The following is a 13,782-nucleotide window of genomic DNA, read 5'->3' on the forward strand; positions in this document are numbered from 1 at the left end:
CAAGTTTGATGGTAGTGCTCTCTTTTGTCGTGAACATGATGTTTTGGGGCTGAAATAAAACAGTAAAAATAGTTCAATGAAGTAATAAGTTTCGGTGCAGACAATTTTTCTTATTCAATAAATGTCTTCATGGCGGGGTTAGGGTTATATTCATTCAAATTGTGTACCTTCAAATCAAGATTGACAATATTGGCATCATGCATATCTTTGACCGCTTCTAATATCTGCCAAACGTATCGAGTGATTTCGTATTCCGAGAGAAATGGTTTTTCACACAGCCTTTCCAGAAGGTGACCACCACGCATACTTAATTAATCAAAGATAAAGTCAAATTTTATGCACAATAGTTTCTAAATATATGTCAATGTATGAATTACAATAAGACTGAAAGCAAATGATTTGATCAATTTCTTTACTTACAGCTCTAAAACAAGCATCAACTTTCTAGGTTCCTCAAAAGCGTCATGAAGACAAATAAAGAATTTTCGATGACGCAAACGATTCATGATGTCAATCTCATGTTGAAACTGATCTCGTTGACTTTTTCTCACTTTGATATATTTAAGAGCGTATTTAAATCCAGTTTCTTGTGGATGGCGAGATTTACGACAGCAAAACGCCCTCTATATATAGTCAATATTTAGAAAAAACAGTCTACACCGTAAATAAGTGGTTAAATAATGTTCATATTAACACTTTGTCAATTGGAAATAATCATTATAAAATCTACATGAATAACAAATGGTGAAGTAGTTATATTTGCAGATGGAAAATTCAGTTAATTCAGTTCTCTTACTTTCCAATTTCTTCCTTGATATCGTAGTACATTTTTACGCTATCTTGACGTAGTGACACGTGATCGTCTTCGTAGTGACTAATGACACGTGATCATCCTCGTACTGATTTTCTTCCACTTGAGTCTTCGAATTTATCTCAAGTGTATTATTTTTCTGTCTTTCTTCATAAACTATTTAAAAAAGAAAAGAAACAACAATGGTTTTTCTTCTTGTACGTTCCTTATCCATCTTTGGATCTCTTACCTTTGATATGGAGACAAGCAGTGCATGAAATACTTTGAGGGAATTCCTTATGACACATTTATACACTCCTCTTTTGTCAACATTTACAGATCTTATCAGCAGAGAGAACACATTGTTTGTTTCATCTTTGCAAAATTTTATCGAGCTATTTTCCTGTAACAAGTTTTCTTCGTGATACCATTGTACAACTGGCAGTGGTCGTCCACTGATCTCTACATCAAACTGGACACATTTGCCTTCTTCCACCGTGATGTCATGTATTTCCCTGATGAAACTTGGTGAAACTAAACAGAAATTGTAAATATCTTGCTTGAGTAAACTGATATCAATGGATACAGGCTTCAATAGAGATTCAATTAGTGATCCATTGTGAAAATAAGAATTTATTTTTTTACCTTGAACTTCAAGTTTTGAACTAGAAGTCGTCTTTCCATGCTCATTATGTATCACACAGGAATAATCACCCTCGTCGTGAACTTTGCATTGAATGATAGAAAGAGTGTGTTCATTTCCTTCATTATATATTTTGATGTTTTCGTCATCATTCGTCAACTTTTTGTCACGTTTGTACCACGTGACGGTTGGTAATGGATTACCATTAATTTTGCAAGTCATAAGGGCAGATGTTCCTTTAGGAACTTTATAGAGTGGGGATAAAGCTTGAAGAAACTCGGCTTTTGCTGAAACAGAAAGATATATATTATAAATCACACATTTTATCATGGATACATCATACTGCGTTTATTTGCACTGTGAATATTAACTTTGATGATAATTGATAAGAAATAAGAACCTGGAATATCCGGACCTTCTGAAGGTCTCTGTTCACTGTTGTTGGTCAAACCTGGACTTAAAAACTCCAAGATGTCCTTATTTCCCTTGAATAGTCCTTCTAAAACCTCCTTATCATCAACATCGTTCTCATTTACTGTTTCAGTAGATCCCATTTCACTGAAACAAACAAAAAACTTCTGATTCTATTCGTTCCAAATATTATTGAATATTGCTAAGACGCTTTTTGAGTCGGTCTCTTTCTTTTCATTTCTTTTCAACGTGTATATTATGAAAATTATAAAAATTCAACCATTGATACCTTTCTTCGTTATCACTCTCTAAAATCATCATGGCGTTTATTAAACTGCCCTTCGTCAATGGAAAAAACTGACGGCACTGATCTGCTCAAATCTCGATTTCTATCAGATAGTGGTCTTGGTTTAGCACTGAATGTGGCTTCCACATTAAGTTTAAGAACTGATTGACTCTTTGTTTTTGCACCAATGTTACTGAGGGAGTTTATCGATGAAAACTTATGAACAGCACGAACAGCGTTCACTGATTTCTGGCAAAAGACAAAAGACTGAATATTTATAATAATGTTCGTTGATTCAAAAATGCTTTTTGATCTGTTGAAGATGATCAAGTTTCTATGTCATTTTGTTTGATTATCATAAGCATTAAGAAACAAATGAAAACAGCACATTGACCAAAAGAAGTAGTAGTAAAATAGTAAAGAACATTATGCAAACCTGCCATTTTTTTTGGACAATGAACTTTCTAAGATTTTCCGTTGGTATCCGACCTTTTCCTTTATTTTTCTGTAAAAATATGGCCATAGACCCCATAGTTAGTTGATAAGATTCATGAAAATAATTCCTATCCATTATAAGATACCTTGATCCACTCATGTTTTAAACATTCTTCGGCTGTCTTTCGTTTTCTTCCATACAGAAAAAGAAAGGAAATTGAGCGATATTTTTATTGCCAAACAATTATTATTAAGTTCACGTTCATTATTGTTCTTACCGTGGCGATTTCTGTAGTAATTTTTCAATGAAATCTTTCACTTCGTGACCAACGTTCATAAATGCTTCGTCTTCAAAATCGTACGTTCCCGCAGTTACGTTGGTTAAAGTATCGTTATCATCATCACCAAGGAAAGGTGAGAGACCGCTGACACTAGTTAACATGTATACAATGTCCATAGTTATGACAGAAAATGAGGGAATATTTCAGATAGTAAATCGACTAACTTACAGAATGTATGCTATTACACCCACACTCCTAAAGGAAATATTAAAAGCTATATTTTCATACTTTGAAATTTTATTTTTGCAAGACATCTACAAAATTACGTAATACCAACCACATGTCACTGGCCAAATGGATTGGGTCATAATTGATGATTTCTGGAGCTTAAATGAAATAAAATGATAAATTTAGTTGATCACCTAAGTAACTGATATTGCAAGTCAAAATTTATGTCAAAATACTGAAATATAGTCATTTTACAAAAAGACAAGTTCTAAATGATGTTAATATACTATACAGACCTACAAATTCTGGTGTTCCCTGCATGGTTTTAACAATTGTTCCTGGTTTTAACTCTTTTGCCAAACCAAAATCGATTAATTTAATATTCCAAGAGTATTTGCTGACACACACTATATTTTCAGGCTGAAATGAAAAATCAACTTTATCAAGTAAAAAATACATAAACTTGTAACTTTTTCTCAACTGTAATCTGAAAACTGATAACTGAAATATCCCGTCCCTAAAAGCTTTAGGTGTTATTATCTGGCCTGCAGGTTTAAGATCCAGGTGCGCAATGCTTTATGGGGGTGTGAAGGTGCGCGCGCACATTAAAAAATAAACTAATTTGAAAAATTTTGTTGGACTATGCTGTAGTTTTTCTTTTGTATGAATAATAAGTAAAAATACATGCGAAAATAAAAACGTCTAAATGCAGGGAGTGTGGATAACCTATTGACGGGACACGTAAGTTTTTAAAGAATAATACCTTTAAATCTAGATGAACGATATTCATTCTGTGTATGTATTGAAGGCCTTCCAACAATTGTCTCATATAATGTACACATTCCTTCTCAGTTACCGTTTCTTCACTGGCAATTCGTTCAAATAACTCACCACCGGTAACGCTAAATTGCATAAATAGTTAAATTACTAAATACTTGTATTGTGTTTATTAAATAATCGATATTCAACAACGTTTCGACTCACAATTAAATATTAAATAATGAAAATACAAAAAAAATTTTTCGACTCACAATTCCATCACAAGAATATAACTTTTTGATGTTTCATAAACATTGTGTAACTTTATGACACGTTTACTATCCAGTTTTTCCATGATTTTGATCTCTTCCAAAACATTGTTTTTTGTTTTTTCATTAATTTTTATCCATTTTGCAGCAAACTGCTCATTTGTTGATATTCTTTTAATTCTCTTGACGAATCCAAATTTTCCTCTGGAATTGTGATCATAAAAGTTGTTTGCAGGAAACATATTCAGTTAAAATAATGACATTAATCTTACTGACCGTCCAAGTTCTTCACATATTGTGTAGTCATCTTCCAAATTTGACTGCCTTATTACAATTGGTGGTCGAGTTGTGGGACCTTTTACATTAAAGATGAAAGTCAATAGACATTTGATGCTGTTCAATTTCTTATAAACTTACATATGTCTACATCTTCAAATATTTTTTTCTTTATAATATTTGCCATTTTATGAAACATACAACATGTTTTGATGTAAGAGAGTTTATGCTAAACACTTTGAATTTTTGATGGAAATGAGAGAAACAAAACAGACAAAGTTTTGCTTTGGCCAGAAGTTTCTTTCTTGTGTGATGAGTTAATTTATTGTTGAGACATAAGGAAAGATGACCATTACACAAATTGTTTGTGCAAATGAAAATATAAGAATGTGCTTTTTTAGCGTTCCGTAATACAACTGAAATTTTTACATTTGCATTGATTATTGAAAGAACTAATGTCATTTTACAAACGTGGTCTTTCGGTTTTTGTTCATTAATATCTTAAATGAAAATCATATAAAGAAAGAAATCTTTCATTATATACATTCAATCAGAGTGCATAACAATCAAAATAACGATGTATCATAGCTATCGTTTTATCGATTTCTGTCGTGAAATTTGACTTAGATTTTCACGAGGATCGACATTTTTATGATTTACGAAAATGATAAGTATATCAAACCTGTAGCATTAAAATGATCCTCCTAGGAAGTAAGAAATATTGCCGTTTGTATTTGTAAACACATGAGATAAAACTCTATGTTTCTACTTGTTCCGCTCAATTGACTTCAAATTTTTTTTCAAAATTAGCTAGTATGTTACGTACGTTAATGTTATTGTAAAACTTGTTAAATATTCTTTACCTTAGTTTCAAATGTTGTTTATATGTTAGAAATAAGTGAAAGTTTATTTGCTTCTTTAGGTTTTCATACTTGAAATGTTTATCTTTTAAGGTTTTAATTCTAGAATGTTCTTCTTGCCATGCTTTACATTCGCAATATTTAAGTGATAATCGATAAAAATGTTGGTAATTTCATTAATGGTGCATTTAACATGATAAATACCATTTATGCATTTTTATTTAACTTATATAGCTTTCTCGAACATTGGCGAATATTTCATGTGTAGCTTTTGATATTGCGTTATTTAATATTACTCTGTTCATCTCAACTGTTTAGCAAGTTTTATCAAAACTCGCATAAGGCAGTTCTCATTGTACAAAAGATTATCGAGAACCATGAGTTTTAATCAAATACTATTCAATGTTTAAGTGTATTTGAACAAATCATTATACTCAGAACTTAAATTTCTTTTAGATATACAGAATATATGATACTTCCAACATCACAATGATCTTTGAAATTGAGCTCTTATATAAAAATTGATGATGAATTATAGATATTTTGGTATATGCTTAATCAAACTCTTTTATCTTGTATACGTCGATTGTTTATAACGATACAAATGTCTATTATTTCATCCGTAACATTCAACTAAACTCTCAACTTACCGAACTAAATTTCTTTCTTATATATTTTGCTACCCGTCTCATACTCCCGGTTTTTTTGGACCTTTCGAAGCTATTTGAAGTCAACATCATTATATGTTCGTATTGAGTTGCTTAAAATAAAGAACTTCTTTTTTCTAAATTCTTTCTCATGGTTTGGTGTCTTTCACAATATTGCTCTTCGGCGATAAAATTCTTGTCGTTTAGCAAAATCAGTAATGCATATAAATTTTTTGTTCTCATGCAGATATCACATAATAGCTACGGTATAAAATTTAAATTCCTCAAAATTTTAATAAAGTATTTGGTATTATTTAAATGTCTATTTTCGCCTCGTGTGCACATTTTGGTTGGAATTTTTGTTTATTTCTGGTTTTTTTTGCATGTATTCATTATTTATAACTATAGTGATACAGAATTCGACAATTGAATCGTCTTTTTTACAACGATTTTTGATAAACTAAACGTTGGTGTGTTTAAGTTCCTGTCTTTTATAAAATTGTATTTTAACTATGATATTGTCAGTAGAATATTTTTTTTGTAAAATTTACCTTTTCATTATTCATCATTATTTTTTGATCTATATTTCATAATCTTCCTCTGTTAAAGTGAATGCTTTTCTTTCTTTTGTTAAAATCTCGTTCTTTAATAGTTTCTCTCTATGTAACGAAAGTTTTGCATGTTTACGTTACATGTGATCCACTCAAATCTTTTGTAAAAAAGTTCCATCGTTAAATCTGCATTTCTCCTATGCCTATCTCGCTCCGCGCGGTACATCATCTAACCTACAAGATTTTTGACGATGTATGTTAAATTGTTAAGGGGGAAATGGCAAAACACTTTTGCTTTTTAATATCATCACGCCAAATATTAATTTTACTTTCATGTAATATTGATAAGTTTTATTTTTCAATTTCGATGTACGTCTTTGCTCAGAAGCAGGATTGTATTTGTATTTTCATTAAACCTGTTTATAAGAGCATCAAATAAAACTCAAAGAAGGCAGTTATATATTTGTATTTTGATAAGGCCTATGGTTAAACAAGCTACCATTGTTAAATGACTACACACGCTATCAATGACTTGGATCTTCCTGCAAACAACTTTATGATATTTCAGAATAATCCTTGTATTCCTACTTCAGAATTTAGAAATAGTATAGTATGACACAGTTGGATACCAGGCTAAGTCTTAAACTCTGTTTTTTTAAACTTTTTCACAAGTTTTATAAGACCTTAATTCTTTCTCGTAATTACATCTTTTACCTACCTAAACGGATTAAGTTCTTACGTCTGTCTTGTTATAATATCTAAAACGAAGCTTAAAATTGAAACTTTTCATCTGTTTATTAACTCTCAAGGTTTAGGTTCTTAAAACTTGCGAAATAGTATACTTAGCCAATTAAGTTTTGCCCTTTTGCACATTTAGGTATAAAATTTGTTAATGGGTTATAGATACTTGTTCTTTGGCTGATTAATTTTTTTATTACATATAGTTGAATAAAATAAGCAGGTCTTTTTATTCACACTGTTTTTTTTCAAATAAATGACTTTGAAAGACACGTCTTCATGTCAAATTATCCAAACTGCTAAAGAACCAAGCATGAACACTTTAGCTGTTACGATTTTATTTTCTTCTATAAGGATTAAGATGTTAACATTTGTGTATCTGTTTTCAAACTATTCTTTGCTACATAGAGGGGATTTTACATTGAAAGTTTAAAATATTTTAAATACCTTTAATAATTTCGCTTTATTGATGGTACAATGCCTGCATGCTTTGGTATTCGTTTGGATGATTTGATCTTCCGGTGTTTAAAATTTTTTTGCCAGAACGCTTGTTTGATGATGAAAATCCTTAACGTCAAAGATTCATAATTTGACAAGGAAAGAACGACAGTTCAAGCGAGCTGTTTTATACGTGTATCAAAGTGATGTAACGTCACGCATTTGTTGATTTATATATTCGTGTAAATTTTCTTAACATCTCGCTACCGATGAATTAAATTTTTAAATCTTTGGAAACTTAATCCAATCTTGAATTAATCTTGGTTATATTGGTTGTACAAATACATTTATTTCATCGACAAGTTTTTCTGTACTATAGGGCAGCTTGAGAAAGGTTCTTGTCAAAGTATTCCTCGTTTTATTGCCGTGGATAGTTTGAAAACTCATTCTCAAAGCCATAGGAAAATCAGAAACGAGTATAGTCAAAAACAAATTAGCTCAAGTTGAAAAGTCAGTAACTTTGTTTACACTTCCTTGTTTGTCTTTCATGGATTTTAGAAATCAATACTTCATGCGTGTGGGAGGACACGTGTTTTCCACACTTACGTGTTTTTCTATGCAACGTTTCTTGACAGCAATGTTATGTTTCTTTTAGTTATGGTTACGTGTGAATAATTCTTGTCTCTGTACCCATATCAATGTAATATATTTTTTTCATCTGATTTATTTGTCCTTGGTCTTGAATGTAATCGTTGCATGCGAGATCTTGCTTGTCTGACTATATTACAAAATAACATCACGTAGCGTTTGTATGTTAAAATCTACGAATGACGAAATCAACGTCATGTTGCAAGGGAAACGTAAATATGTAAGCTGATAATAAGTTGATTACTATAGCACTTTAATCTTATGTTTTTCTTCTCGTATATGATCATGCCTTTTTAAGATAAAATTTTTTTTACCAGTTCCCTTACGAAGTATTTAATTATTTATTTTAGTACATTTTCTTGGCATTAATGATTGTAAATTACCGTCTTTAGAACGTGTAATTTATGTTTCCTGTACAGTATGTACCCACATTAAATGAATAAATAAAGCGTCCTACGCTGAAAAAAGTTTGATCCCGTTAACTGCTAGAGTTTAAAAATCCTCCAATTTAAAAAATTATCGAGTAGATCTACGAAGTATAAACTAAGGTAATGTGTAGTTAAGGCTACTTCAAGTATAAATTATTGTTTAGGGTGGGGGAAGGTTTAGGTATTATGAAAGAATTTCAATAAAATGTTCATTTTTACCACTGTTTTTTCACTAGCAATAAATTGTTTGTATTGTCAACGAAAATACAGTCGTCATTATTTTTTATTCTAGATAAGTATCTACATACTTAAAGTAGAAACACTTGCGTAACATTGTATGGGGATACGTAGACGAACAGGAGTCATAAAGAAAAACAGTGAGAACAAAGCCTTTATGAAGAACAGAGAATATCGTTATAAGGTGAACAAACAACTTTGAAATGCGGATGTATTATACTCAGTACGTAAGAAAGATAATTATAAATATATACATCGTGTTATAACGACATGTGATAATTGTCCCCGTTCATACATATTATTTATCGGTTTAACAATATCGTAAGTGTTTATTCGCATGCACGTCATTTCCAGAAACATTTAACAATTTTACATGTTAATTAAAGTTTAGTTAAACATATATAAATCATCGGTTCGTGCTAGAATAGTAATAGTTATATGTAACATCGCTGTCTACACGTTCCTTTTCGCATTCGTATCAAATATAGTGAGAAGTTCACACGAGATCAAGTATCTACGAAGAGTGTTGAATCTGTTGCAAAGATTGTCTTTTTTGAAAGGTAAACATACAAAGGAAAACATCATTTGAGAAATATTATATCGTTTAAATTATCGTGTATAGAATTATCCATATTGGTGATCTTCACAATTGTCTTCCTCATATATTTAGTACACTGTTAATATGTATACTTGAGAGTAACCATTTTAGTATATCACACAAACTTTACTTTTTTTCTTATAAAAGATACCGCTACTTTATTCTTGTTGATATATTCCTCCTCCGTTTAAAGATTTTCAGTAACTACGTGGTAGACAGCGGTAACAACATAGTGATTAATCGTTTTCCTGACAACGACAGCTAATACGACAACAAAGATAATTTTACTTGTTTTATTATATTTCATGGCGAACTCTTGTTGGTAAAACCTAGTGTAAATCTTGTGAGGTACGGCTCTATGCGATTGTCTTTTCCTTGACAAGAGTTTCTGGTAAGGAATGTTTATTTTTGTTGTCGTATTCGCAGAACTCTACACATACGATGTATTGTAAATTAAACGATGTTATAAAATCATGTCTGTTATTAATATTTTTTATGATTCGGTCTTAAAAATTTTTTGTAGTCGAGATCTGCTTATGTTTCGTCAACTATGCGTCATATGTTTTGAGGAAATTTGTATTTTATATACACATATGAAGATGGTTTTATTTTTAGAGAAGTTACATCAAAAAAAGTATCGGGAAAGTTTGAAAAATATTTTTTCATTCGTAACATGCATAAAACTATAGATTTATGATTGTTCCAATTTTCTTTTTTAACGAATGTTTGTTCTTCCAACTTCTTGCGATTTAATTTCACTAATCAATATGTGGTTTAAGAGAATTTCTTAAGATGTATAGTTAAAGGAAAGAAGTAAATAAGTAATAAGATGCGGTAAAGACTTTATTGCTGTTTGGGATAATTGAATACCACCTGTGAAATAGGGATAATTAAATACCGCTGCGTAATGTTAAGGAAAGCTCTTCTCTGTCTATAATTTGAAGAATGATAAGGAGCTGGCTATTTTTGATTTGGCTACGAGTTCTTGCTGAGTCTTTTCACCTCTTGCGATAGAACATTGTAAAACATACGAAATATCATCTCTCACAATGTTTTTTTACCGACTAGTAGTTGAAATATTACAACCCTGGTGTCCGTGTAGCATATGTTTTTCTTTACTATTTACATTCGTATTTTTTCACATTTACGTATTTTTATATAAAATTCAGAAATAACTTGTTTGGCAACCCACAAGCCGACCGATAGATTGCTTAAGGGTTTTCTCTTTTGAACAAGAACCGATTAAAAAATAACACAGCATTATGAGATCAGCGAAAACAATACACCACTTGAACTCTGTTTATATACATATGCATGAAGTTATGAATAGATTGCACTTTACTTAATGTCGACTTTCTATTTGCTCCTTGCTTATTATTGACCATTAGTCATTCAAGATGGTCAACAGGTGTTCTTCTGAGATGTTATGTATATATCCAGTGTTGTCATAATTTTCTGTCTTTATTTAACGCGACTGAAGCCGTAGCCCACTTACAAAAGTGTAAAGAATTTTTCATCTTTATTACAGATATATAAGTAAAAATTTGCCGAACGGTGAATTAAAATTGCTGGCGCGAACACATCATAACTGTATGACGAAGAAGTTACAAAGGAAGGTAAAAAAATCGACTTTTTGTAAACATGCATGCTCGATAGCCAAGAAACATAATGCTAAATGTTTCACACAATTTATACAGAGGTGTGTTCATTCTTTTCGATCTTTTACAATGTTTATAACGTGTATTCCTATTCAATTGTCAAACAAAGCATTACATTGAGGAAGTTGAGTTTTTCAGAAAAAAAATATGCGTTCAAACCTTCAGAATTTGCTGATACATCCAAGAATTGTGATGATTGAATTATAGCTAAGTTAGTCAATTGCTTCGAAAGAAAGTAAATGTAAATGACTTGTTTAACTTCTTCAAATGTATCTTGAAAATATCAGGGTATATTTTTAATGGAAAAGTTGTGTTCAAATACACTTATAGCCTTATTAACTCGCAACATCATGGGCCATAACCTTAGCACACAAGGGAGAAAATTACCTTATCTGTTTTGCGAAACGCAAAACCTATCCTCTTATAAATAAAGACAGTAAGGCGTCGCACCCTCAGCATACAACGGAACTGCAAATCTTTGGAGGTGAAGCACCCGAGCACCAGGCCCACGCAAACGCGCCTTCTCGCCGGGCCCACCCGAAAGGATCGTCAAATAAAACGAATGAAGAGCAAGAGCAGATGTGTATTATTATTATGACGTCACATACATCTAATTATTTATAATCGAGGGATGATATCGCAAATTTATACTTATAGTATATATAGTAGGGAATAATGGCTGTGTCCGGCTATGACTGGCCAAATATCATACTACATAGCAGCGAGTTTAAATATTTACAACTGATGATAATTTGCCTTTTCTCAAGTTAGATGTTACCATCTTTGGGCAGCTTTATAATGGGATGTATTGGCTCAAGACATGAAGACAGAGCAAACACAACAACATCACATGAGGAGGCAACAACAACACCGGCAAGAACGGCGAACAGCAACGTTGTATCGTTTAAAGAAGAAACTGCCAATGAAGCGGGTGTGAATTTACAACCTAAAGTTAGTATGATGGCAGATCATACACTCAAACTTCTTCGAGAGATTGGCGAACTAAAGACGTTCACCGAAATTGATCCGACGGACGTGAATCTCAATAAATTTTCTGATTTCATTATGGCGTTAGAGAACCCACAAGCTGCTGTAAACAACGCTAAAAACCATGCTAATAAGTGAATTTGGACACAGTATGGCGTGTCGATTGGATAATTTTATATTTCCTTTCATGTATGGTTCATTTGGTGCGTAGAAAGGTAGAATTTAGTTGCAACTTGTTGGTTTATCTACGATGTATACAGCACGACGCTAAAGACGTTACTAAGGAGAGAAACTACAAGGATTTTCTTAAAACTAGTTTTTCATGAGACACGAAATTGTTCTAGAAAGATCTATGAGTGGCCCTGGCATTGTATGGTTTGTCGTAATGTCTTTGCTCTATGTACACAGAGAGAGAAAAACAGCATTGTGAATGAGTTCAACGAAAAACGTTTGAACATTTTTTGTGGTTAGGGAAAGATTCATTGTCGCCTTGAAAATAATGCAACTTATAGGAATATAGGAGGTTCAATATTTTGACGCACCAGAAACTGAGAGAAACCATGCGTATAGTCGTCAAATTACATAACAATTGACGAAACAAAGACTTAGTTTAACTTCATCGTCGTCAGTAGTTCCCGTCTTTGGCTTAGTTCAAAAGTGTTCTCGCATAATCTTTCGTCAGAATTAGAAAACTTTCAACAATGCAATGAATAGATTGATTATTAAAGTAGTCATGTGTAGAAAAGTCAGTCTTCAGTTGGCCTTGGAGTCAACACGCCAGTGACGCCACGTTAAGCTAAAAAATTTTAATTATATACACACGCCGGTTCGTTCAATGCTCTTGCGGGCAAGAAATAGGTAGAGTTTCATTATTTATATCGAAAATATTCTGAAAGATTGCATCGGTTAAAAGAGAGTATTGATGCAAAGGGGGATTTGATTCAGTCCTCGATTTTTGTAAATATTATAACATATGGAGAGTACGCATACAACTTTGGACTCGCCTTCAGCAATAAGGAGCTCAATATTTGTGTAGATTTCGTTGAACGAATTTTGTGAAGTTAAATTATGTGTTAAAACACTCTGCGAGCAGAGTGAAATCATTCAATTAAATAAATTTATGCTGTTAGTATCTTCAGTGTATTGTCATGGAATGAAATTAAAGAGTAATTTAAAAAAACGGAAGTGTGACGAAGCGTGTTTTTAGTGTTTGTAAAATTCATATTCCATTGTGTAGGACATATTCGCATAATGTTGTAGAATATAATTACGCCTATCAAACTTTATGAGTCATATATATTGTTAAGATGATTGGCGTCGTGTTAAAACATAGTAATGCACATTTTGAAAAGAAGCACTTTCTAAATACAAATTTGCGGTAATTCAACTAGGACCCGCACATTTTGAAAAGAACCACGCTCTAAATAGTAATTTGCATTAATTTAGGTAGGACCCAGGAACACATTAAGTATTCAGGTAGTTTGAAAAAAGACAAATCCAACCTCTGAAGTTTTTTGTGTGTTGAGAAGCAATATTGGAGCGGTTAAAAATTATTTCTTAAAACCACTTTTTTTGAAAGCTTCCGTAAAGAATATTCACACGCATTTCTAAATT

At 31.9% G+C, this 13,782-nt stretch overlaps 2 protein-coding genes across 9 annotated transcripts; one reads left to right on the forward strand and one right to left on the reverse strand.

Annotated features, from left to right (window-relative positions):
* Positions 1-1,564: 1,564 nt before the first annotated feature.
* LOC124459577 (myosin light chain kinase, smooth muscle-like) lies at positions 1,565-11,659 on the reverse strand. Of its 5 annotated transcripts, XM_047009042.1 has the most exons (16): positions 11,569-11,590; positions 7,155-7,194; positions 6,437-6,670; positions 5,061-5,082; positions 4,379-4,457; positions 4,106-4,306; positions 3,838-3,976; positions 3,371-3,494; positions 3,184-3,232; positions 3,075-3,101; positions 2,844-2,996; positions 2,712-2,757; positions 2,567-2,635; positions 2,134-2,379; positions 1,834-1,991; positions 1,565-1,720 (listed from the first exon to the last, which is right to left on the reverse strand). In XM_047009042.1, exons 3-14 carry the CDS (start codon positions 6,452-6,454, stop codon positions 2,146-2,148), a joined length of 1,161 nt encoding a protein of 386 aa, XP_046864998.1. In that variant the 5' UTR covers positions 6,455-6,670; positions 7,155-7,194; positions 11,569-11,590; the 3' UTR covers positions 1,565-1,720; positions 1,834-1,991; positions 2,134-2,145. The 5 variants fall into 5 exon arrangements, with proteins under 5 accessions (XP_046864998.1, XP_046864996.1, XP_046864997.1 ...); XM_047009040.1 differs by lacking the exon at positions 7,155-7,194 and having other exon boundaries at positions 11,569-11,659; XM_047009041.1 differs by lacking the exons at positions 7,155-7,194; positions 11,569-11,590 and adding an exon at positions 8,219-8,305.
* LOC124459582 lies at positions 3,705-12,898 on the forward strand. 4 transcript variants are annotated; one of them, XR_006953702.1, is made up of 6 exons: positions 3,705-3,815; positions 8,981-9,109; positions 9,414-9,485; positions 9,717-9,914; positions 11,052-11,139; positions 11,953-12,898. XR_006953702.1 is itself a non-coding variant. In XM_047009047.1 (5 exons), the coding sequence occupies exons 2-5, from the start codon at positions 9,026-9,028 to the stop codon at positions 12,304-12,306; spliced, it is 591 nt and encodes a 196-aa protein (XP_046865003.1). In that variant the 5' UTR covers positions 3,707-3,815; positions 8,981-9,025; the 3' UTR covers positions 12,307-12,898. The 4 variants fall into 4 exon arrangements, 1 of the variants encoding a protein (XP_046865003.1); XR_006953701.1 differs by lacking the exon at positions 9,717-9,914; XM_047009047.1 differs by lacking the exon at positions 9,717-9,914 and having other exon boundaries at positions 3,707-3,815; positions 9,421-9,485.
* Positions 12,899-13,782: the final 884 nt, after the last annotated feature.

This window comes from Xenia sp. Carnegie-2017, unplaced genomic scaffold (assembly GCF_021976095.1).
Source record: "Xenia sp. Carnegie-2017 unplaced genomic scaffold, XeniaSp_v1 HiC_scaffold_13, whole genome shotgun sequence".
NCBI classification, from domain to species: domain Eukaryota; kingdom Metazoa; phylum Cnidaria; class Anthozoa; order Malacalcyonacea; family Xeniidae; genus Xenia; species Xenia sp. Carnegie-2017.